At 48.1% G+C, this 24,360-nt stretch overlaps 2 protein-coding genes across 3 annotated transcripts in view; one reads left to right on the forward strand and one right to left on the reverse strand.

Annotated features, from left to right (window-relative positions):
• URB1 (URB1 ribosome biogenesis homolog) overlaps positions 1-12,557 on the forward strand; it is a 55,774-nt gene extending 43,217 nt beyond the window's left edge. The window contains exons 31-39 of one of the 2 annotated variants that reach the window (XM_080918705.1): positions 2,859-3,019; positions 3,553-3,664; positions 4,564-4,670; positions 5,063-5,206; positions 6,715-6,824; positions 8,147-8,344; positions 9,411-9,652; positions 10,512-11,111; positions 11,967-12,557. In XM_080918705.1, coding sequence (XP_080774831.1) covers positions 2,859-3,019; positions 3,553-3,664; positions 4,564-4,670; positions 5,063-5,206; positions 6,715-6,824; positions 8,147-8,344; positions 9,411-9,652; positions 10,512-11,111; positions 11,967-12,154 — 1,862 coding nt within the window. In that variant the 3' untranslated portion in view covers positions 12,155-12,557. Of the gene's footprint in view, positions 1-2,858; positions 3,020-3,552; positions 3,665-4,563; positions 4,671-5,062; positions 5,207-6,714; positions 6,825-8,146; positions 8,345-9,386; positions 9,653-10,511; positions 11,112-11,966 lie in introns of those variants that run through there. The other variant, XM_080918706.1, reaches the window with a different exon arrangement.
• Positions 12,558-13,796: 1,239 nt separating this feature from the next.
• Positions 13,797-23,997, reverse strand: MRAP (melanocortin 2 receptor accessory protein). Its single transcript, XM_080919060.1, has 3 exons — positions 23,747-23,997; positions 15,922-16,021; positions 13,797-14,351 (listed from the first exon to the last, which is right to left on the reverse strand). The coding sequence occupies exons 1-3, from the start codon at positions 23,850-23,852 to the stop codon at positions 14,174-14,176; spliced, it is 384 nt and encodes a 127-aa protein (XP_080775186.1). The 5' UTR covers positions 23,853-23,997; the 3' UTR covers positions 13,797-14,173.
• Between the last annotated feature and the right edge of the window lie 363 nt (positions 23,998-24,360).

Raw genomic sequence — 24,360 nt, forward strand, 5'->3', positions numbered from 1 at the left:
CACCCAAGGGCAACCCTTTTTTATAAGTACAACACCAAAACCATAGAGGAACAGAGAAAGTCACAAAATAGAAAGTTGGTTTTTCCTCATGGTCATGTGGAAAATTCATTTGTCTTAGAATGTCAGTAGTTACTAAGATACTCTAAGCCATCAGAGTTCTAGCCTTCTCATTGAGTATAAATTAAATGTTTAGACTCTCTCTCTCAAATATATTCCATTTATGAATATTTGTAAGGTTGCTATCTCTTAAACACATTTGTTCTCCAAAGCAGTATTAGTTTTATGTGCAGTTTGATGTTTTTAAAAAGTTGTATTAGTTTTCTTTCTGCATCAGAGTTCATTGGTTGTTAGAAATTGGGTAGTCGAGTCCATAAGTTACTGGAATAATCACCTGACTGATCTTTTTCCAGTAGTTGCTTCCAGTCTGGGCTTTAACATCAGCGGGTTGTGATAAATGCTGTGCCCTTCACTTGAGCGCTGGTTTTAGCTGGAGTGTACACTGTGTATACTAAACGAAATCATAGTTGTGATTCATCCTATCTTTGCTAAGAGGTGGCTGTGGTTGCTTTAGGGCTCATGTCATACTGTTTATCACAGTTAACATTTCAGCCAAATGGTTTTGCTTCATGCCTTGTGTAAGAGGGTAACCATAGTGTAGAATGTTCCCTCTTTCTTGGTGTCTTAGGGTATCTATTGCTGCGATGAAACTCCACGACCAAAAGCAGTGTGGGGAAAAAGGATTTGGCTTACTCTTCCATGTCACAGCTCATCATTAAAGGAATCAACGGGAACTTCAACAGGGCAAGAGCTGATGCAGAGGCCACGGAGGGATGCTGCTTACTGGCATGCTTCCCCTGGCTTGCTCAACCTGCCTTCTTATAGATCCCAGGACCACTTACCATGGACTGGGCCTTCCCAATTTGATCACTAATTATGAAAATACACTACATACAGGCTTGCCTACAGCCTGATCTTATGAAGACATTTTCTTAATTGAAGTTTCCTCCTCCTTCCTCTCAGATGACCTTAGCTCCTGTCGGCTGACACACGGGCATCCAGCACACTTGGCTTCTGTACTGTTGTTAAACTTTTTATTACCTATAAACCTCATGATGGTTATTTGTACCTCAGTTTTTCATAGTTTCTTTTGTTTCTGTCCCTGTAGCTGGAGCTCCTAGGCTATGTACAGTACAGCCTGGCTCAGCTTGAGAGAAGCGTGGCTCTTGTTTCTGCAGGTTCTTTTTAGGCCTTAGTCACTCCCTGGCTTCCTGCAAGTTCCCCTGCTGCTCACAAGTCACCATGGCTTTTCCATAATATTTTCCCCTCTGTATTTGGGTTCAAGTAGTTTCTCTTACAGTCTTCTGAGTCACTGACCTATCCTAGTCTGATCTTAGTCCCAACCCTTGCGCTTTCATGTCTAGCATCCCAGCTACCACCACTGGAAGCTGCTGGGGTCTTCATCCTCTCGTCTTTGTCTTAGTATGCACTGTCTTTGCCTCAGTTTTAACGCATTACATTGACAGTGTATCCCAAGATGCTCATAGGGAACTCCTTTCGGTTTGCGTCATCAGTTCCTGATTGGGTCACGGGTCATCCAATCTAAAAACCATCTTTTTATGGGGAGTCATCACCAGGTCACTCATCTATTCAACAAGAGAAACATAGCTCTCTTGTGAGGTTCTTGGACAGAATTACTCTTGGGAAAAACCTTGAGCTCCCACTGAAGTGAAGCTGACAAGGTATAGGTTTTGTTGGTGAGAGTCAAGCCCTTGAGCTATCTGGGATTGATGTTGTATATGTGAGCTGCCTTGGTTAGGGTTTCATTGCTGTGACCATGGCAACTCATACAAAGGCAAGCATTTATTTAGGGCTGGTTTGCAGTTTCAGAGGTTTAGTCTGTTACCATCAAGGCAGGGAGCATGGGAGGATGCAGTTAGACTTGGTGCTCTAGGAGCCCAGAGTTCTCTATCTCCATCCAAAGGCATCCAGGAGCTGACGCTCTTCCATACTGGGTGGAGCTTGAGCACAGGAGGCCTCAGAGCTCACCTACACAGTGACACACTTCCTCCAGCAAGGCCACACCTACTCCAACAGTGCCACCTCCTAATAGCGCCACTTCCCATGCCAAGCGTATTCACACCACCACAGGAGCCAACTGTCTTGCACTTTCTCATGGCAGTTGGCAGGACCTTGAAGCCTCACGGATAGCAAATGGGTGTCACCCAGAAGGCTTTCCCTAGCCATGTCGGTGCTGGGGGTCACTCTGGCCTTGTGTGTAGTCGGCAAGGTTTCTGCTACTTAGCTATGTCTGGTCCCCAGCCTCAGCAGGCGTTTTCAAAAGTTGCTTTTGTTGAGGCTTGTCAAACCTCTCTACAGTGGAGGCTTGTTGTGTGTTTAAAGAATAAAGGAGGGAAGGCTGCAGAGTGGAGTTGTGGAATTCCTTTGTAAATGGGGTGGGCCCAGGCCACACTGGTTTGCTCTGGCTCAGTTTCTCAACTTTCTGTTCCTTCTGGTACTTGAACATGGGAGGCACAGGGCTGAAGAAGGTAGAACCTGGAAGCCAGGTCCCTTGCTGTGCCCCATTCTGCTTATGTTCTGAGATTTCCTGGTGGACCTTGGTTGTTACCCTCACAGCTTTGGGGACATTTGTGGTTAGAACTGACCAGTCTCTTAGAAGGTAATGTTTGCACAGAAGAGAAGATTCTCTTGTCCATTCTCAGAGCCAAGGAGACACTTGTTTCCTGTGTCCAGCCGGTGCAGCTGGCATTGGCAAGATGGAAAGGAAGTGAGTCCTATAGGTTGTACAAGAGTCATGAAACTAGGGCCGTGTGCTTAATGCTGCGATTTGCTTTCTGTAGAGTTTGTGGTGGATTGTCGAAAATTTTTGGACTCAAATGCTCTGGGTCTAACTGTGGCAGCCCTCAGCAGCTATGACCCCCAGATGAGAGCTGCGGCGTACTATGTCCTAGCGGCCTACTACTCACACCTGGAGGGAGCCCGCTTCCGGGAGCAGTCTCAAGTGAGTAGGCATTGGAGACCTGTGGAGAAGAGGGTGTGGCTTGGGGAAGCGGCTCTCACCCTGGGCAGGAGAGTTTACTACAGAATGTGGGGACTTACAAGTGAAGGGCACTGCTGAGGCCCAGCCCTTCATACTGGGAGGCTGCCCTCCAACCCAAGGCCCAGAGGAGAGGGGGGAAGGCTTCCCCTGAACACCGTTTTCTTGTGGCTGGACAGAATGGCTTCCTTCTTTTGAGAGTGTCTTTGGTCTAAACTCAGTGGTGAAGAAAGCTGTCATCCACACTGCCCAAGTCCCTCATGGTGCGGGGAGGGGCAGAACTTTGGGGGCATGGTGTTAAGACTTTCTCAGCCCATGGTGCTGGCCTGCTCCTTAAAAAAAAAAAAAAGGCAAAAAGCATTTCTGACAGGTAGGCACACAGTGTCCTTCCTGCTGCGGCTTCCTGTTTGTCCCCAGGGTGAAAGGAGCAGGTACTCCCTGCAAAGCCAGGACAAAACGGACCCTTTCTGAAAATGCTTCTCTTCCCTTCTGCTCAGGTTCTGTACCTGCTGGATGTTGTCCGAAATGGGATCAAAGCTCCAAACCTGAGGCTCCCTTTTACTGTGGCTCTCTTCATCGCCAAGGCGGCAGTGCAGATCTTGAAACCAGGTACCCTGACGGATTATTCTGGTTGAGAGAGAACAGACAAATGATGTGGTAGTCAGTTCCACAAGCGTGACTGTACAGTAGCCCTGCCTCTAGGGCTGCCGTGAGGACTCATGCACTCCGGAGCCCTGCGGGCTGCCTGGCATTGTGTGCACCCGATTGAGTTTGCAGCTGCTTGTCTGACACTGGCTCACTGATCCATGCCTCGCAGGAGCTGTGCTGTGTGTGGTTCCAAATACTCTTCTTTAAAGCATACAAGTTACTATGTGGGTTAGAACAGGGCTTGATTCACCAGACGGCCTTGTTTGGGGTTAACCAGAAAAACATGGTAGAAGACTGGTACTGTTGGAGACCCTAAGGCTCTGTGAATCTAGCAAAGTCATAGTCTCAGCTGACAGAACAGCTCCAACTGATTCCCCTATCTTCCCAGCAGCCGAGGTCCCCAGGGGAGCTAGCATGTCTCGAGCCTGTCAGTTAGCTGTAGTCAAGTTGCTCTAAAAGGCGGGCTGCTCTTCATCTGTTCATTTCATTTTATGGCAGGTTTTCTTGCCTTGGAAACTTGTAGAAGAAGCAAAATAATTCTCACTTTGCCGACTTTAAAATGCCTGTTAAGAGAAAGTGCTCTAGGAGAGGCTGGAAGCAGTCAGTGTGGGCCCTGTGTTCTTGTCTCTGTGGCCCAGTCCGGGAGTGGTATCTAAACCATGTGGGAAATCCCTCATTCAGGAGTGGTCTCAGGTATCCAATCAGATCCTGCTTCTCAGGGACAAGTGATCAGGAGAAGGATGCAGAACCTCTGCTGGGTGAGGATTTATGTCCAGTTTGCTGAGTGACCCCACCCCCTAGTTCATACACTGCCAGGCTGTCCCATGAGGCTTTCAGTGACCATGTGCCTGTATTCTCAGAGGAGCACATGTACTGGAAGATCAGCAAGTTCCTGCTGTCACATGAGAACTTGAACATGGACAAACTGCCAGGCTTCTACCAGTTCTTCTACAGCTCTGACTTCCAGGTAATGGTCTCCAGAGACTCCTGAGCAGGAATGCTCAGCCCTCTGCTTCCTTGGTAATACTTTGTGCTGCCCCAGATATCCAGACACACCCGTGTCCTGGCACTTCTTTCTTAGACTTTGCTTTAAAAAGACTGTCTGAGTCCAGAGACATACAGCATCCCTCTTGTCTGTCCTTGCTGAATCCCCTGACTAAACACTACATATTCTTCTGTAAAAGTCCCACCTACTTAAACAGGATTTAGTGTTTATCTTGACTCAGGATTTGATTTCTGGGCTGATAAGATGATATGAGGCTGGAGCTTTGAGCCATCACCTGAAGTCAATGGTGTTTGATTGTCCAATAAAAAAAGCTGTAACTTATTTAACAGTGTTTTCTTGTTTGTCTGGCCTAGCAAAAAACAGAACAAGAATGGGTGTTGGAAATTCTGCGACAGGGGATTAGAGACAAGCAGTGCTATGAGCTGTGCTCCAGGAGAGGGGTGTTCCACATCATCCTGTCCTTCTTCAGTAGCCCCTTGTGTGATGAAGTGGCTCAGGTGAGCATGTTCCACAGGCTCCACAGGCTTAATGGCTGACGTCTGGCATTGTTCCCTGTTAGATGGTTTTCTCTGCAGCCTTCTTACCATGTCCTGGTGACGGGAAGAAAGGCCTCTGCATCTTTATCAAGAGAAGGGAGCTAACTAATGGTCGCAAGCCTGTAGACAGGCCGAGATGCCAGTTACCCCACATTCACAGGAGCCCTCTACCCCAGCTCTTCATGTAGTGTCTGAGAAGAATCCCAGCCCTCAGGCTAAGGCAGGAGAATTACAAGTTCAGGGCCAGCCTGGGAGACGTAGCAAGAATCATGTTTTAACTAAACTCACACTGTGTGTTCTATTTTATTGGCTAATGACTGTTACATTATTTTTCTGCAATTTACTCTTTTTGGTTTTGAAACATGGTCTCATTTTGTAGCCCTAGCTGTCTTGAAACCTGCTTTTCATGTTGCTGGCTTTGAGCTTGCAGTATTCCCCCTGCCTCTCACATTTGTAGGCATGGCCAGACTTGCAGTTAACTCTAAAAGGTTTGTATTATATGTAGTCCCTAAAGCAATAAGCACTGGACACATGTTCTCTTTTGTTTTTGTCATAACTTACCATGTCCTTTCCCCTGTCACTGCGCACTGATTTACAAGCTTCAGAGTGGCATGTGGGCTGAATTCCATGTGTTTTTCATTGTTGTCAGCATCATCTAAATAAATGACAGTGTACAGTTTTCACTAGAGTTTTAAAAGTCAAAGGTGCACTCTGAAGATTCACTGAGGACTTCTTGGTTTTCCTCTCATTTTGGAGATCATAGTAAATAAGAGCAGAGAGTAGGGACTGCCCCTCCCACCCCACCCCACACACAGACACTCAGCAGAAACCCGTGAGTTTGCCCTTGTCTCCAGGACCAAGAGCTGATTCTGTGTTTCTAAATACACAGGCTTTTGGAAGAGGTAAATGGGAAGAGGCTTGGGTGTCTGGATTAATTCTTACCCTGGCAAGCTTTATTTCTGTTTATGTAAATGTGACAGGGTATAACCAGATAAAGAAACACATTGGAATAAGTGGAATTTGAATATGGCTTTTTATGTTTCTAGTAATAGGATTCTGAGGTGCTTGAAAGCAATTAAGTAGTCCTGAGTTGATAGTCTCCCTTCTGGGTGGGGTCGATAGGACAAAATGGGCTATCAATAGGTCACGACTGGGCTGAAAATTCTAGGGTCTGTGCCATGTCCTAGCTGGACCATCATGTATCTGAGCTGTGTGGTTTCCGTTGTGTATCTCCGCTGTGGGTCAAGTCCATGATGCATTATCAGACGTGAGGCTCTTCCCAGGCTTCCTGACTACAGGATGTCATTTGCATGCTGATAATCTTTGAATCTTTTGGAACTGAGCCTTGTGGCAATGCTCCCAGACCTGTCTAAAAAAATATTAAAAGGTAAAATAGAGTGTGAGGGAAAATCAATTCTGGTCAAGTAAATTTGTTTTTCTACTAAGAAGGGACTTGTTGGTCTTTTCAGAATTGGATTCTGGAAATCCTGCAGAATGTCGCCCACATCACCAGATCTGCCTATGAAGTCATACGTGACTATAGCCTTTTAACGTGGATTTTACATATCCTCGAGAGCAGGTAAGATCCTTCTAGATGAGCTGTCTGCTCATGATACCTCTAAAAGTTTAACTAGGAACAGACAGGCTGTGTGCAGTAGTGTCCCCTCTTGCTCTTGTGAGCTTGATCCTAGCTTCTGGTGGTGACCAAAGGGCCTTTGATAAACTCCTGGCCTTCAGTGTCTGGTCTGCCTCAGACTGAAGCACAGCTGCATCCCACTGACCTTCTGTGTGTTTTATGTCACGCCCTCCACTGGGGTCAGCTTCGTATAGGGTTTGAGCACCTGTCGCCTGAGCCTCTAGTTCTAGATGGCTTGTTGAAATGCCCAGTGATGGTAGATGAATTCTCAAGCGCTGGGAGGGCAGGGCAGGGAGGAGTGCATGCTGCAGTGGAGGGAATGCGCAGAAGGTTCCTTGTTCCTGATAGTTTCCATCACTGTGGGTCTGAGACGGCTGTGGCTCTTGACACAGCAGCATTACCACGAGGCTCTGCCTGTGACAGGGCAAGTCTATGCCCAGGAGTCACTGGGTCTTTTTGTTCACTTTTCAAAAGTCACTTTCAACTCTGAGCAGCTAATCCAGATGCTCATGTGCAAGCCCCAGCCCCAGGAACTCGTGCTTACTTAACAAGCACATTTTACTAGGTAACTTCTTAAGGGTGCCTGGACGTTATCACAAGAGGTCTGTGGCACTGCCATTTCATAAACCCGGTGCTGCAGATCACGGCTGCTCATTATCTTTTTCTCCTAATACAAAAACTAGCTGTTTGTACTTGGAAATTAACACCATTGGAGATTGGCATTTAAAAGGGTATCTTTCTAAATTTTCTTTGGCAGACTTAGTTCTTATAATCACTCAGGAGGCTGTACCAGAGTATTTCAGGGAGTTCCAGACCAGTGTGGCCTATAGTACAAGACACTGTTAAAGAAAAACAAAAAAACAAGGAGAGTAAGATCTTCCTAAGAGAAAGTAAGAGCTATACCTTGTCTTCCAATATCAACAACTTCAAGACTATTCAGATTTTTTTAAGAAGGCATAATTGGCTAGTCATTCCCCTGTCCCACAGTAACTTTGTTGATAGCTCAGATTGCTACCATAATTGCAGTACTGTGCCTACTGTACTGTGAGGGCTTGGGTAGTTTTCTGGTTAGAAAGTGGTCTGGTCTGGCAGCCTTGTCCTGGCTTGAGCAGTGGTTTTACATCAGGCACCATGTCTTTAGTTACTGGATGTGCTCTGTGTGGGGGTTGAGCAGGTCAGATTACCAAGGGCAGGACTGTCACCAGAGCTCTGTCTCCTTTGTGGTCCTTCACAGTGATCAAGGGTGCTGCCATGTTTGGTTTCAGATTTGTAGAGACTCAGTTGCTCTCCAATGTGATCTCCTTGCTACACACCCTGTGGGTGACCAACCTGGGCAACAAAGCGCTGGAGGAGAGAAGCCAGCCACCTTGCCAGACTGGCTCCCATGAGTCCGAGAAGATGCTTGCCTTGCACATGGTCAGTGAGTTCCTGTACGTCCTCATTGCACTTGCAAAGCACCTGAGGTGAGTGAGCCCATTCCTGCATGAGATCCCTACTGTGCAATCCAAGGCTGTGGGAGTTTTGCTGTTTATTCCTTTCTGTCACCTGAGCCAAGGTGTGGTGTGGATCGGGCCAGAGGGCCTTATCAGCATCAGGACATGTTGTAGCAACATCTCAGTTGTCATTTCAGCCTCCAGAGTTCTCATGGGGGCCCTGAAAACTTAGTAGACTGTTAAAACCCACAGTGCATCGTGTTAGGGCAGTTTTAACATCTGGGTTGCTCCCGTCCTCAAGCTCACCATGCTTGAACCAATGAGGACACAGAAGCATGGATGCTACCAGCTGTCCTCATCCCTCTCCAGCCTCCAGAGATGCCATACCATGGGTTCCTTAAGGACTCCAGTCCTGTCAGCTGATCTTGGAATTAGACTCTAGGTTTTCTCTGGGAGCTAAATTCTCTCAGATACATTGTTGGAAAAAACACTATATTTAAATTTCCCATGTCAGGAGTTGACTTGTGTCAACAGGGTAAAAGTTTGACCTCAAAAACTGAGGCTCAGAATGAAGATAAGAAAAAGCAATTTGTTTCATGTTGTCCCAAATTAAATTAAAATTCTGCTGGGCCACCATACCTCTTACTTTGGGGTTGTCTGGCACAATGCTGTCCAACAACTTATGTCCTTTGGAAATAGCAGTTTAGTGTTTAGCCTTGTAATGTAGCAAGTGATATTAAAAGAGCAGAAAGCTGTCTTTCCTCTACTGAGCATCATTGGGGCTCTGCCTGTAAGGTAGTACTGAACAGGGCCTGCCTAGGCTGGAGAGGAATTGGCTTCCTAGGGTAGAGTACCTGTCACTGCCATGGCCCTGACCCTCAGTCTTCCTGCCTGGCATCTCTCCCTCGAGCCTATCTTTCCAAAGTGGTTTCTCTTCCAGCACAGAGTTCAGATTCTCTCCAGTGTACCTCACTCTTTATGTCCTGAGCCCTCATTTGTCTATTAAAAGAAGTGTAGTTTGTATGACCCAGAATGCCTTGGGCTGGTCAGGACAGGGTTAGCTTCTGCTCAGTCTATAACATTGACTTCCAAACAGGCCCACCTTGGCTTCTGCCCAACTGATGAACTTCTTTTGGACACTTGAGTCTGTGCTGAGTTATCGGGCCAGCATCATAAAGATCTTCAAGGACATGGGCCGATTTACTGTGAACCAGGTGACACTTTCTACCAAAGATGTTCTGGTCCTCTTACATAAGTGGAGCCTCATTGAAAGAGACACAAAGCTTCAAGGAGAGCTGAAAGCAATCGTTGAGCAGCATCAGGACAAGGACCTAATGAGTAAGTCAACCTCCCTGTTGCCCCAGCCACCTGGTTCCACCTGGAGCAGCCAGCATGCCTCCCTCTTAGCTACCATTCAGGGTTGACAGGGCCAGACATGGAAATGGGGACCTAGGTGTGGAATCCAGCCTCATTGCCTAGGGGTCTTTTTTGCCTTTAGATAAGTCAAAACCCAAGTGTGTCTGTCACTGTGACAAGTACCTAAGAAGATAATTTTACAGGATCAAGGATTTTATCCTTTGTGTGTTTTAATCCAGGGTTGCTTAGCCCAGTGATCTGTGCCTGTGTCAATGTAGAATGTGATGGTGGGAAGCCTCTGGGAGAACAAAGTTGCACACTTCACAGCAGCTAGCAAGTGGGAAGAGGGAGGAGAAAGGGGAATCTGAAATCAGATACACACTTTAAGGGTGCACCGCCTGTGACCTACTTCCCAGTTTCCACATCTGTTAAGTTATGAGTGCGTAAATGTCTTAATCCCTCCATAACCATTCACTTCAACACTGCTGCATTGGGAGCAAACCAGAAACACAAAGGTTTTGGGGATATATACGATCCAACCCATAATTTGAGAGTGTTGAGGTGCTCATCTGCTCTGAAGTCAGAAGAACAGAATGGGAGACCTCAGAAAAGCGTAGCTTGTATTGTCAAAATGCAGAGCACCTGCGCCGGGGGCTCCAGAGCTCACAGCAGCTGAACATGGACGCACGTTCATGACCCTTGTGCTCGGCAAGTGGACAAGGTGCCTCCCTGCGGCTGCTCAGCCAGTCGTGCGCATGCGTGCCCAAGCAAACACTTACTCAGAAGGAGCTGTGTGGATATGGCAACCCTAGCCTTACACCTTTCTCTCTGCGTTTACTAGAAATGCTCAAGGATAGGAACAGGCCTGTGGGAGCTGCCCATGCCAAAGGCGCACGAGGCCGAAAGAAGAGGCGTGGAGAACTGGAGGAGGCTGCTGAGCCCGAGCTGGAAGCATCTAGTTTGGAGAAATGCAAGGACCTCCTAAGGGCCACACTGACCCACTGGGGGCCAGGGGTCCCCTTGCCTGGACCCACACAGGGGTCTGTGGGCCAGGCTATCCCCAAGAGTAAAACACTGGGCTCTGCGCATGCTGCTGTTTCTTTGGCGGCCAGCTGGGTGCTTCGGTCATTGGCTGAGCGCCCCCTCAGCAGGGCAGAGGTTACAAGACTCCTTGACTGGCTCAAGAGCCACATTTTGCCACAGCCAATGGTAGTAACTGATCTTCTCAGGGACAGTGCTGTGAAGACTGGCATCTTTAAGCTGTATTGTCATCACTGCAGTGCCCAGGGCCTGGTGGGGCCTGCTCAGGATGTGGCCTGCAAGTTCAGCACAGTCATGCTGCAGTTGTTGGTGGCCCAGGGCCGGATACATAGCCCTTTCCACCCGGTGGCAGAGGCCCTGTGTCTTGATTCTCTGAATGAAAAGGATGAAGCCAAGCGAGGTAAGGTGGGCTCTTTAGTCTCAACTAGAGACATGTGGGGTGGGGTAGGGTGGGGTTAGAAAGGTCTTCAGCTTGGTACTCTGACACTTAGCTGGACCCTCACCAAGGCTGGGAGTGACAGGGCGTGAATATAAGGCGAGAGGAAGTCTTTCTCCCTAGTGACAATCATGCTTATGACGATAAGCACCCTTTAGAGCCTTGGGGTTCCTCCTGGGACACTCCTCCCTACAGAGCAGGGTGCTTTGATGGTGACCTAAACAAAGGACTGCCGTGCCCACGGTGAGCACCATGGGCAGTTGTGTTTGGTGTTCATCTGGCATCAGAGGCATGGATGCAGGACTGGGCGGGTGGGTGACCTGCTCTGGCTTTGGTGGCTCAGATGAAGTAGCAGGTATGTCCTCTGCTAGGGAGAATGGACTGTCACAGGGAAGGAGAGGCTAGCAGGCTGGGCTGTGACCTCACCTGATAGCAGAAGGAGCCTCTCACTTTCTCAGCTAACTGCAGCAGGAACAGAGACCTTCTGCCTGTAAGCCTCACCTTTTCCTGAATGTGCTCTTTGAAGTGGTGAATGCCAAGTCCGGGATGGCCCTGGGCATGAGACCTCAGACCAGGACAGGACTTGGAGTAACTTCTTTTTAAGGTGTATATATAATCATCAGAAGAAGTAAGCTTTAAAATGATCAGAAAGAATAGCACAAAGTGGAAATTGATTTTTATCCCTACGCTCACCTGTGCTTACACAGGTTTTGGCATAGTGTATCTGGCAGTTGTGCATAGCCTTGATGCATTGTGGGTATGTGGTTTGCTTTACATCTGTGCAGGTGCACTCCCTAATGGCTTTGTCTGACTCCCCAGCTTCCACGGCATTCCTGGTGTCTCTGTATATTAAGGACATCTGGCTGGGGGCCCAGCAGCCAGACACCTTCCTCGCTCACATCCGAACGGTCTGTGAGGCTGCAAAGGACGTTGGTGAGCCGGAGGCCATTGTTGTGCTCTGCAGGAACGTGGACTCCTCGGCCCAACGCCTAACTCACTCCTGCTAAACGGAGCCCCAGCGGGTTCCAGGAAGTTTAAGCTGGTTCTGAGACATAAACTGATACTTGCAACTATTTTTCAGCAAGAAAAGCGAAGAGGACATTATTCAACTGACCAACAAGTAAGCCCAGGTGTTGGCCTTATGGTCAGATCTAGTGACTAGGGCACTGCCAGGCCATGAAGCCCATGGAGGGCTCAGATGGCTGCCGTCCCCTCCTGAAGCCGCTGGCAGAGGAGCTGGGTACTGCTCACGGATTGGTGTTAAAACTGAAATGTGAAAACTGTCTTCAGTTGCAGAAGACACGTGTAAAGTCGCCTCTGCTGTTTCATTTAAGAATGTTGTAGTGAAGTCCCTAAGGTATAAGCCTCCACTTTGGGAAGACAGTCTATTATTTTTTAAATTATATTTCAAAGAGGATTTTTGAATTTTATAATGTTTTGATAATAAATAACTATTTTGTGAGTTGCTTTTGTAGTTTGTTTCATTGTACAAACTATTTTTATCCCAGAGACCTGCATTCTAGTTCAGAGTTTAACTTGTATGGTTCACCGTTACTGGGTGTTGTCCCTGGTAAAGGCCAGTGTGAAATTCCATGGATTTTACAGATAAAATGCTTGTATACACTGGTCTTTGTTTGATGTGTCACTTGGGGCTGATGGTGTAGTTTGTCATTGGTGTGTGTGCAGTACTAAGAATGGCTTGGTTTCGTTTACACTTTTATGTGCATCTGTGTGTTGTCTTGTTGCACAGACAAGCTTATGTAAAGACAAGTGTCGTTTATTATTCTTTGTAGAGAACGCACAGGAAGCCTGAGGACACTGAGGTGAAAGGCCGCCTTTGGATTGTAGTTTAGTGAGACTGTCTTGTCCTGACCCTGAGCTCACCTGCAGTCCGATGGCACCAGCCTCCCTTGTCTCGACCCTGGGTCTGTGTAGGTTATGGTGTGAAGTCACGGGTCAGGTTCCCTCCCCTCCCCCTCCTGGTGAGAACACACTCGGCCTCAGCCCGTGGAGAATGAGTGGTACATGGTCTTCTGCACATGGCATTGTTACTTCTGAACTTGTGGTCCACGTCCGCGAGACTAGGCGAATCTCTGCACTGACGTATGGAGGCTTCTTTAACCTGTGCAGTCTGCATACCTCACCTTCCCACTGTCCCGGATGGAGGCAGTCTAGAGGTGCTGATGTGTGTCAGAAGTGATTCTGTGTGTAAAACCCTGCCATTTTACAGAAGGGGTTTGCTCGTCCAAGTTTTGGCATTACCCCACTCCCATCAGTACCAAGAGGCTGCCCTAGCATAATACTGGTGGAAAGGGACAGCCATTTATTTAAGAAGAAAGCCTGCCACTCCCTGACTGTGGCCCGGAGGTGGACCTGCTGGTTTTCGGGGTCTTGTGCTGTCTCACCAGACACCTAGTTGTTTCAGGCTTTCGGAGCACAAAGCAGCATCTAACTCAACATTCTGGGGCAGTGCTGATGGCTGGCTGGCTCCCTCAGACTCAGGCCCCACTTCTGAGGGGCTCTGCTGTGAAAGGCTATGGGGCAAGGGAGCTGTGATCCAGTTGAGCTGGCCTGGGGCGGAAAGGGGGTGCACATGGGAGGTACACGTGTACCAAGTGTGCTCAGAAGGGTGATAAAGGAAAGCAAAGGTTTCTTTATCCTAATTCATGTTTTATTTCTCTGTGCATCCCAAAGCAAATGTAAGCAGTAAGCAGGTTAAGCATGCTCGACAGAATCAGCTGTGTCTAGGGCAGCTCCGCCATCCTCGCTGCACTGCTAATGTATTTGATGGTCCCTCTGTAAACTTGGTTTTATCCCGGTTGGTTTCTTGCTACCTTTAAGGCCATCAAAAGCAGCCTTAAAAAGACAGAGCCGTCCGGGTTGCTTTGAGTTCACCAGCTTGCTTGAACAGGACTGGCTCTCCATATCACCAGCTCCACAGTTGAGAAGTTCCTCTCCAGGCTCACTACACGCTGCTTGTGCCTGAGGTCAGCTGATGCCCTGGGACCCCCATGCTGAACCTGGTCCTAGGGGAAAGCCAGGGGCCCAGGAGGTGAGGCAGAAGGACTCTGCTGCTGTAACCATTGGTCAGCACCAGCTCTACTTCCTGGCTCCTCTGATGTCTGCAGGGAGGCCCTCCGGAGGCACAGGGGGAGGTTGAAGCTGTGGGTCCGTGGACATATTTGGTGGGATTGGGGACTGTGCCTGTGGACAACAAGAGGGAAATATCAAAGGGACTGGCTAGAGAATAGTTCTTAGCTAGAGGACGTATCTGTCCCTTCCTGTCCTGAGCCTGTGGGGAAGTCAGGGAGCCAGAGTCACAAGTGTCTTGTTGGGAACCAGGCCCTGTCCTTCCTTCAGTGCCAGCTCTTGCTTCTACGGTCATCTCTCCTCAGGCATCTGGCCACATGCCTAAGTCAACTTTTTTCACGGTACACCACAGACTTTAGCTAAGAAGTCTGTCTTCTCCGGATCTCAGGCCCTGGAGGTTCTAGAGACCGTGAACATGGCTGCCTGGCATAAACCTTGGCCACTACTTCCCACCTGCACCTGCCTTGGATTTTATTCACAAAATGGGATGATACTGCCTCGTAAGTCTCCATGCGGTTGCAATGCTAACACAATGAGGGACACAGGAGGAGAGCTGCTGGGGGCTGAAGCCATGTTTTATCTCTGGGCGGGGGTGGGGTCCTCACACATCGCCTCAGGAACCTTTGCTTTCTTTTTAGGTTTCTAAAGTAAATCAGGCTTGTGTGTGTCGATGTAAGTGTATGCTACCCCAATAGTCCAGAAGAGGAAAAGAAGATACCCTGGAGTTAGATATCGGGCAGTCGTAAACTGCCCACTGTAGGTTCTGGGAACCCAACTTGGGTCCTCTGGAAGAATAACAAGTGTTCTTAATTGCTGAGCCATCTCTTTAGCCGTGTGTGTGTGTGTGTGTGTGTGTGTGTTTGTGTGTGTGTGTGTGTGTGTGTGTGTGTGTGCTCTCCCATCACAAATACACACACACACACAGATCCTGCCCCTGCCCGCTTCTGCATTTCAAAAGCTGGGACAGTAGTTACAGGGTAGAATGATGTAGAAGGTCAGTTACCTAACCCCAGAGAATCTTCATACAATGAACTAGCCTTACTTATTGCTTGGAGCTTGGAGCTCCCAAAGTTCACCTCTAATTTGACGGTAACCAGAGAGGCACCTAAGCCAGTGTCCTGTATTTCTAGTGAGCTTATCAACAACATTTAACTGGGTTAATGTTGTCTGGGCTTTATTCTCTTTTAACAGTTTTATAATTACAAAGTCCATACATGCAAGATGTTACCCAGGGCTCCTTAATATACTTACCCGTATCCATCTGCCACCGTGCTAATTTTAAATTTATGACATTCCCAAGAAGACCCCATTATCAATCCCTTCCTTTCATCTACTGTCAAGCGCTAGGTGACCACCAGTCTCTCCTCTGTTTCTGGCTTTGCCTGTTCTAGATATTTCACATAAACAGAACAAGACAATATATAGTTTTATGTTCGGCTTCCTGCACTCAGCGGGATGTTCCTGAGAGACAGTCATGAATGGTTTACTGATGAGGGCGTGCTGAGAGGTGGGTCACTTGGTGGTCTCGGTGTTGTAGTCACATAAACTTGTGGAACCTCTTCTATATGCCCTGATTGTCACTGTGAAGCCATCACCTGCTCAACCCGAGTGTGGGTCGTGTGGATGGCCTACAGTACTACCGGGCAGCATCTGCGTTTGTCCCAACGCCTGCCTGCCTACTTACCTTATCTGCGGGGAGCCTGGCCAGGACATGTAGAGCAGAATGAGGAAGAGGAGCACCACAAAAGTAGCCAGGCTCAACCACAAGGCAATGACAATGGAATCTGCAGGAAGGAACAGAATCAGCTGAGTCAGCCAGCCAGCAGGATGGTCCTCAGCCAGGAGTCAGGAGACATCATCACGGACAGAGCCGCTGGACAGAGGTGATGTCTCTGTTAGCTGTTATGACTGGGAAGGCTTCCAGTAACCGCCTTGGGAAGAAAGGGAAGTGTGTGGACAGCTTCTGGGCTGATGGCAAACGAAGTGTTATCTTGGGCTCCCCACAAGCTTTCTCCAGCTACTCCTGCTGCTTTGGGGGAGGTGTCCCTAGTGCTGATTTCATGGCTTCCTTTTCTTGTTCTGTAACAAGACTTTTGCTGAGCTTTGGTGACAGGCCCCAGGAGGAACAGTATCAGGGGCCATATTCCCAAACCCTAGAAGAATATCACAGGGCCTGTTAGAGGTGGAGAAGTAGGCTGGCACCTGGTACCGATGAGTGGAACTGGCTAGTGGCTCAGGTAGAGAAGCAACAGGCACTGTTGTACCTCGATATACACATAAAAACTTATGTGTAGCTCTGGGCTGGAGGAAACCAGAACATGTATTTAGTCTCTTCCATCCCTATCGAGAACCTGGTAGGCTCCAGGTCAGGATCATTTGGCAGGTAGCTAGGGAACTTTCATATTATGGGGGCTTGAGGGTGGTTACCTATAGCTGTGAGAATAACAGGGTGACCTCAGGACAATATGTGCAAGCTTGAAGAATCTAAACACCCTCGATGTGTGACAGAAAGAAGACGAGTGAAGGATGGTAACCCAGCAAGTACTTACTAAGCACTTAGTAAGCACTAAGTACTTACTAAGCACAGAGCCCTGCAGTACAGCCTTCTGTTGGTGTGAATTGCTACACTGATGTTGAGAGCACAAAAGAAAGGGTCTCACATTACATCAAAACAAAAGGTCGTTTGTGAGTACTGAACAAACATGACCAACCATCCAAAGAAATTATGTGAGAGATACCTAAGTGGGTGGAAATGAGGGCTCTGGGCGTAAGTAATGGCATCCCTGCCTTTAGGAATCCCCGGCCATTCCAAGGCTAGGGGTTCTAGGGAGTGGGTAACAACGTCCTCGGATGGCTAAGTCCATTATGGAAGCCCACACTGTATGCCCATATAGCCCGCACAATACTGCCACAACTTTAAATCATCTCCAGATGATTCTCAAGACCCAGTTTAACATGGGTGTGCACACACAGCTGCTGTGTTCTGAAGGGAATAAGGGTGAGAGGAAAGCCTGTCTAGGCCATGTTTGAAAAGGAAATGTTATCACTGCTTCCTATGACCCAGACAGGTAGGAGAACAGAAGATTTTCGAAAGTACACCTTGGACCCTAACAATCAATGTCAAACTTAAGACAGAGGAGGTGATTCCACTAGTAAAGAGCCTACTGCACAAGGTGAGGACTTGAGGTCAGATCCCAGACACAGATGGAAAAGCTAAGTGATCATCTGTAACCATATTGAACTAGGAGGTGAAGAGGGGATCCCCAGAGATCACTGACCAGTCAGCAAGTGATGAACTGCTAAGCTTCAGGTTTAGATTTACCCTGTCTTAATAAAATTAGGTGGCAAAAGATTGAGGAAAGATGTCCAACATTGAACTACAGTTATACTGGCATATGTACATGTGTACACTATACTATAGACACACTCTCACACACTCACACATACACACACGCTCACACACATACTCACACAAAGACAGAAGCCCCTGCTTTAATACATCAGTCCTTTACAGGCATTTACACACCAGGGAGTCATGACAACAAAGACCTGTTGCTGCTCCTGTGTCTTCTTTTTCTGTCCCTAAGCTAAGAAGCATGAAACCGTGCAAGATGGTCTCTGGGCTACTGGGAAGTGGAAGGTCATATTGGATGTCTGAAACTGAAAGATGTCAGGTCCAAAGGAAAGTCCCAATTCTCCAACCCACAGAAGGCTGTCCCATGTACCCAGAAATGAGCCCAAGCTGGAGTGAGGAGGGTTTCTAGCAGTCAGGTAGCAGCCAGCACTCCTCAGGAACTGGTGAGACTGATTCTCATCTGCCAAAAGAAATTTCCCTTACAGTTTCTCTGGCAGAGGGGACTCAGGCTGTCTGTGGTGTCTATTAGCCATATGAAGGCTCATGCTGGCTCCAGGCTCCCTCAGTATCCCAAGTGCCCCTTAGACATTTCAAAGTCCTAGCAGCCTCGCCCTTCTCTCCTGCCCTTCCATAGCCTCGGTAACCTTCGTCCAGCTCGCGGCTTCTCCACCGTCAGACCTTCTCCTTCTCCTTATAACCTGCTTTTCCCGCTGTGTCCCGCTCTGCTTTGCTCTCACTGTGTTCTCTATTCTGTCTACATGTAAAGACTGCCAGCGATGTCCTGTCTGCTGCTGTGTCCTGTCTGTCCTCCATGTCCTGTCTGTCCTCTGTGTCCTGTCTGTCCTCCATGTCCTGTCTGTCCTCTGTGTCCTGCCTGTCCTCTGTGTCCTGTCTGCCCTCCGTATCCTGTTTGTCCTCCTGTCTGCATGTCCTGTCTGTCCTCTGTGTCCTGTCTGTCCTCCATGTCCTGTCTGTCCTCTGTGTCCTGCCTGTCCTCTGTGTCCTGTCTGCCGTCTGTCTCCTGCCTACCTTCTGTGTCCTGTCTGTCCTCTGTGTCCTGCCTGTCCTCTGTGTCCTGTCTGCCGTCTGTCTCCTGCCTACCTTCTGTGTCCTGTCTGCCCTCCGTGTCCTGGCTGTCCTCCGTGTCCTGTCTGCTGCCATGTTCAGTATGGTTTCTACTCTGCTCTGGACTCTTCAAGATGCCTCTAGCTATTCTCTCTCGTACCTACAATGAAAACCTTCCCCTTAACCACACCACGGTCAGTTTATATAAATCTTTTGGAAACACCCCTCCAGCTTTCTCAACATGCCTTGCCACATGCCCACACTCAGAGAGTTACAGTTTATTTCATAACTTTCGGGTGTCAGCATATGCTTTTTCAAAATTTAGTTTGGGATTTTTCTTCCAGAGGGTATTTCTTATTTCAATGAACATAAATGCTCTCTTTTCCTCTTCATCAAAATGATGAAGCCTTTGAGGTCCCTGGCCCTCAGTAAGCTCTGCCAGCTACTCAAAGGAAACAGCTTCACACACTCAGCCAAGAGCCTTCCTTCTCAGAATTCTCTTTGCAGCCCTAGTCACTATCCCTGGTACCGAGCCGGAAATGAGATGACCTCTTGCCTGGAACACATGGCCTACAGATAAGTGAAATTAAATTTTGTCAGACTAAAATGAGGATTGGTAGACACTAGTCAATTTCTATGCTAATCCACTCCCATTGTGTTCCTTTGAAAAAGAAAGCCAAGAAAAATAGCTTCTTCCTCTTCTGTAGAAAGTTCATGAGTGCTCACAGAGAACATTTGGTTCTAAAAGAACCATCCCCCCCAACCCCCAGCCCCAACTCACCCCCTCTTCCACCCCTCCCTCCCCCTCCCTCACCCCAACCCTCATCCCTCTCCCACCAGCATTGGAAAGGTTCTCACTCCCTCGGGCTTTTTTCACAAAGAGCCCCTGGCTGGGCTGAGAATGAAGCCAGTGCTGATGGAGAAACCCCAGCTTCCTCTCCCAGCTCACACTGTGGACTGTGAAGAATCAAATACTGAGGGAGGATTCACCGGAGAAGATTGAGTCCCGCGTATCATTGCGTCCTGTGGTCCCAGCTGCTTGGGGGACTGGGGCAGGAGGACCTCTGGAGCTTGGGAGTCAGGACCAGCCTGGCCAACATAACAAGACCCTGCCTCGTAAAAGTAAACTTGTAGCAAGTATGGACAGCCTCGCTTTGTGTTAGAAGACTTCTCTAACAGCTGGCCACACAACACGGTGGCCGAGTCCCTGACACACAACTAGGGGTGGGGGTGGGGAATGTATTTGGCTCGTGGTTTTAGAGACGTCAGTTTGTGGTTACTCAGTGTGTCACTCTGGCACTTCAGTGAGGCCGGTGGCCGTGATGTGAGCATGTGATGGAATGGAACTGCTCCCATCAAGTAACATGGGAACAGATCCCGGACCCCAATATCCTCTTCAAGGATGTACAACCAATGACCTAATAACCTCCTTCTGTTGGCCCAACCTCTGTGTTCTCTCTCTTGTCAACAGCACCTCAGGCCCCGACTGAGTTTTTCCTATATAATTTTAGTATGAAGTTAGTTAAACCACCTCAGAGTACACCTTCCTCAGACAAGGTGCTTTGGCTGAGCGAGAACTCATAAACGCTGGCTTTTGTTCTGACATCACTAGCACTGGTCTTTATCTCTTGATCAAATATTCAGAGCACTTCTCTTAACTAGCTCCCAGAAACAAGCCTCCCTGAGCACTTGTGAGTCTCCAGAGATGTCCTGGAGAGTGCTGCAGCCACCCAGAGCCAGCTTCAGATCACAGGGATCCGGTGACAGAGTCACTCAAGGGATACCCCCTGAGAGGCTGTTTGACGAAAGTTCATTCCAAAGCAAACACTGTAACGTCTCTCTTTGACTATCAGTTTCAAGATTTGGTGGTGTATGTGGGGTGGACCATTCAAAATCACGGGCCAAGTCTGAAGTCGATTGTCTCTCCTGGGAGAAAATAGCTATACACAACCCTTTGCCTTGTGGTCCTTGACACCCCTGTTGTTTCTGGAAGAGATTGGTTAATGGTGTGTTTCTGTTCTCCTTCCCTTAGCTCTTGGTGAGGCAGGGCGGGAGAAGTCAGTATGGGCGATGACAGATCCTTCCTAACCCATAATTAAAGGGAAAGAGACATATGGACCCCAGAGGTAGATAACAGCACTAAAGCTGGTTCTCCTCGAGGGAAATCAGTCCATCTCGATGCTCTCTGAACAGGGGCACTAACCAGTCCCTGGGGAGCCATCTTATTAGGATAATTTGCTTTGTCTCCATAAGACTGGAACATAGGATTGGTTTTCTTCTCAGTGTGGCCCCCAAGAGGGGAACGGGCATGAAATCAAACCCACCAGCTTTGACCGCTTCTTTGAAAGCCCATCTGCCCATTCTCCTGTGTTAACACACTCCCTGGAACAGACCCGAGCCACACTGAGAACTACAAGGCTAATAATGTACAGTGTCTGTGACAGAATCACACCAGATGTTGACCTGCTGCTAGAACATGGCAGCCACAGCCTTCAGTGCAGTGATTTCCTCTCTTCTGTGGCAGGAGAGGTGATAGTGTAAAACTGTTACAGTACCCTTTGCGACATAGATATAACTAATCTAAGAAACTAGGAGGTTGAAAAGCAAATTAATATTGTGCATGTGATGTGTGTGTGTGTATGTGTGTGTGTTTGATATGTGTGTGTGTGTGTGATGTGTGTGTGTGATGTGTGTGTGTGTGATATGTGTGTGTGTGTGTGATATGTGTGTGTGATATGTGTGTGTGTATGTGTATGATATGTGTGTGTGTACACATGCAAATGCCATGGTGCACATGTGGAGGCCAGATGGGTGTTGGTCCTTGCCTTCTACTTTCTCGTGGCTCCTGTGTACCCGAGGCCAGCTAGCCCAAGAGTACCCACAGATTTTCCGATTTCTGCCTTCTGTCTTGGATAAAAGTTCTAGAATTACAGGTCTGGGTTACCATCCCCAGTTTTTAATGTGGACTCAGGGTGTCCGACCGCTGGACCTTTATTCTTTTGCTTTAACAAGGAGCCGCTTCTTCATCTTGCAAATGAGTATAGTCTTTACTGCATGGATTTATTGTGCGTGTGGCCATCAGTCTGTCTCCTGCCACCTGGGTTCCAGGACCTGAACTTAGGCCACCAGGCAAGACTGAGCTCAGACTCTAATATGGCCAAGAGTCCTGTCATCCAAAACAGAGGAGCAGCTTTTCAAAGCAAGTGGTGACCAACTAGGAAATCTTACACACACACACACACACACACACACACACTTACAGCATCTGAAGATCTCTCAGCTTTGCATCTGAATGGTGTTCATGTCAAAAGATCTTCTCTAGAGGCAAACCTACATTTTGTCCAGACCAACATGTGTCCTTGGGTTCAGAACTTGCTGCAGTATTTACAAAATTTTTCACCCACCCCACCACCTTCTCCTTCTATATGTTTTCCTCACTGTGAGTCACATGTACAAAAACCTGCCCCTGAATGGCACAATTCTCTGCTGCTGTCTTCACAGAGAGCCTCCAAGAGTGCTGGGGCCAAGGGAGTCCTTAAGAAACAAGGACAGGCACCTGCATTTGAATACTGTTGTTGGAAATGAAACAGGAATTTTGCCCCAGGGGATATGCTGGAATGCTGTCCCCAGGGGGTCTGCATAGCCTTGGCCTACTTTCTTGAACACTAGCATTTACTTGTTTTGAGCTGATGGATATATAACCAGTTTTCTTCCTTCCATGTGGAAACCATTTCATCCCTGTGAGAAATTCCATTTGTTTTCTGATAGAGACATCATGTGGATATTGTGAGGGAAATACCTTCAGAACCAAGACTTCTTTATGGAATAGGCACAGGCAGGTTCCTAGGCTGAGAGCACTATCTCAAGGCTGTGCCTTTAGGCTTATTTCCTCCGCTGACCTTTGACCTTGACCAAATAGCTGATTAGGGAAGATCATGCACAAGGTGCCCAGTTGTCCAAGAGAGAAACAAAGCAGATGAGCAAACGGATATTAAGTCATGCTGTCCTCTGAGACCACGAGCACTGAACACCTGGTGGCAACTTAGCAGAGCTTATGACAAACATCTTAGAGGTGGCGAGACTGTATCTCCCAGATCTAAATGTGGACAGTGAGAAAAAGTGAACTATGCAGTTTGGGGAAACTCGTCCAGCTTACTGGAGCCCCAAACAAAGGCAGCTCTGTCAAGAACTGCACCTTCAAAAGAGGGGCTCTCGAAGGCTCTTGGTTCAGTCCCCAGCATCGCAGGGGAAAAGGCATGACAATGGAGGGACAATGATTTGGGGAAAGGGAGACCTGGGGGAAAGAAGTCGGGGACCAGAAAGTGTAATAGGGGCTGAATGTGATCAAAGTTCATAGTTAGCCACGGTGACGCACACCCGTCATCCCAGAACCTGAGTAACTGAGGCAAGAGGATTGCTGTGAGTTTGAGCAAAGCCTGTTCTATATAGTGGCAGCTGAGCCGAGGCTATGTAATATGACTCCTTTCCGAAGAACCAAAACAAAGAAAATTACACTATATACATTGTAGCAATGTTATAATGAAACCCCTTGTCTTATTCAACTAATATGCACTAATAAGATAAAAAAATAAAGAAGTGTGTTTGTGTGTGTGTGTGTGTGTGTGTGAGAGAGAGAGAGAGAGAGAGAGAGAGAGAGAGAGAGAGGCATGCATCCTAAAAGATCACTCTGCTGAAGTAGCAAGAGAGCTCGGAAGGGTGAACGGGACTCCCAAGCCTGACAGGTTTGGTACCAGGAGCTCATGTGCTGGAGAAACAGAACAACTTCCCCAAGCTGTATTCTGACCTTCACAGATGTACCGTGGTGCCCCACTCCCTAAATAAATATATGTGTATTTTTAAAAGGAGCATTTTGCTTAATTTTATGGCAAGTTGACTCATAGTCTTAACTGAAAGTTACAGCTACAATTTGAACCCCATGCCTGATGTGTTTGTATCTGTGTGTGCACCAGCCACGTTATCACTGCCGGACGTGTCTGCTGGAACTAATAAGGGAGGTCAAAGCCAAGAGGGCCTCACCTAGGACTCAACCCCAGCCTCTGCCTGGCTGCCTTCCTGTGTTCCGACTTACGCTTGTTGGCTTTCAGCTTCTTCTCGTCCACAGGAATGAGGTCTATGTAGTCCAGGTAATACTCATAGCTGGTAAACGGGACAGAGGCGTTGGTCCTGTTGGCCATGACTGTGGCTGTGGAGGCCAGCGTCTGTCAGAGGCTCACACCCGGAGCCGGGCTGTGAGCCCCAGGGAAAAGATTGCTTAACTAATTTCTGTTGGAATCACCGGGGCTTGTCCGTGGGTCTTCAGGCATGGGGCCTGCCTACTTCTGAGAACAGCTTGTCTGGAAGGTCAGGAGGCTGTTCCCCTGTAGGGCTTCTGGTTCCCGGCTCTCCCAGGGGGGGAAAAAACTCCAAAGCAAGAAAAGCCGGCTGCTAGAGGCACGGCTTCCCATCCAGCTCTAGCTTGCCTCTCTGTGGAAAGATGGGGAACTGGGCAAGAGCAGAGGACAGCAGAAAGTGACTAACAACTAGACAGAACTATCTCTTTTTTTTTGCCTCTGGTAAATGAAGAGTTAATGAAATCACAAGAAAGTCTGCCAGTGCCCTTGACTTACTCTGAGGCAGTTCTGGGTATTATTAAGCAAGCAGCGGACCTCTGGCTTAGATTCCGAAGGCAGGCCCTGTACTGTC

The sequence above is a fragment of the Micromys minutus genome, assembly GCF_963924665.1.
Source record: "Micromys minutus genome assembly, chromosome: 7".
NCBI classification, from domain to species: Eukaryota; Metazoa; Chordata; class Mammalia; order Rodentia; family Muridae; genus Micromys; species Micromys minutus.

What these genes read in the sequence shown, in the direction of transcription:
- MRAP (XM_080919060.1), bottom strand. Translation starts at nt 23,852, where the DNA reads ATGGCCAACAGGACCAACGCCTCTGTCCCGTTTACCAGCTATGAGTAT. An exon ending in GAAGCTGAAAGCCAACAAGC is followed by an intron (nt 16,022 to 23,746) that starts GTAAGTCGGAAC and finishes TCCTTCCTGCAG; the next exon opens with ATTCCATTGTCATTGCCTTG. An exon ending in CCAGGCTCCCCGCAGATAAG is followed by an intron (nt 14,352 to 15,921) that starts GTAAGTAGGCAG and finishes TGTTGTCCACAG; the next exon opens with GCACAGTCCCCAATCCCACC.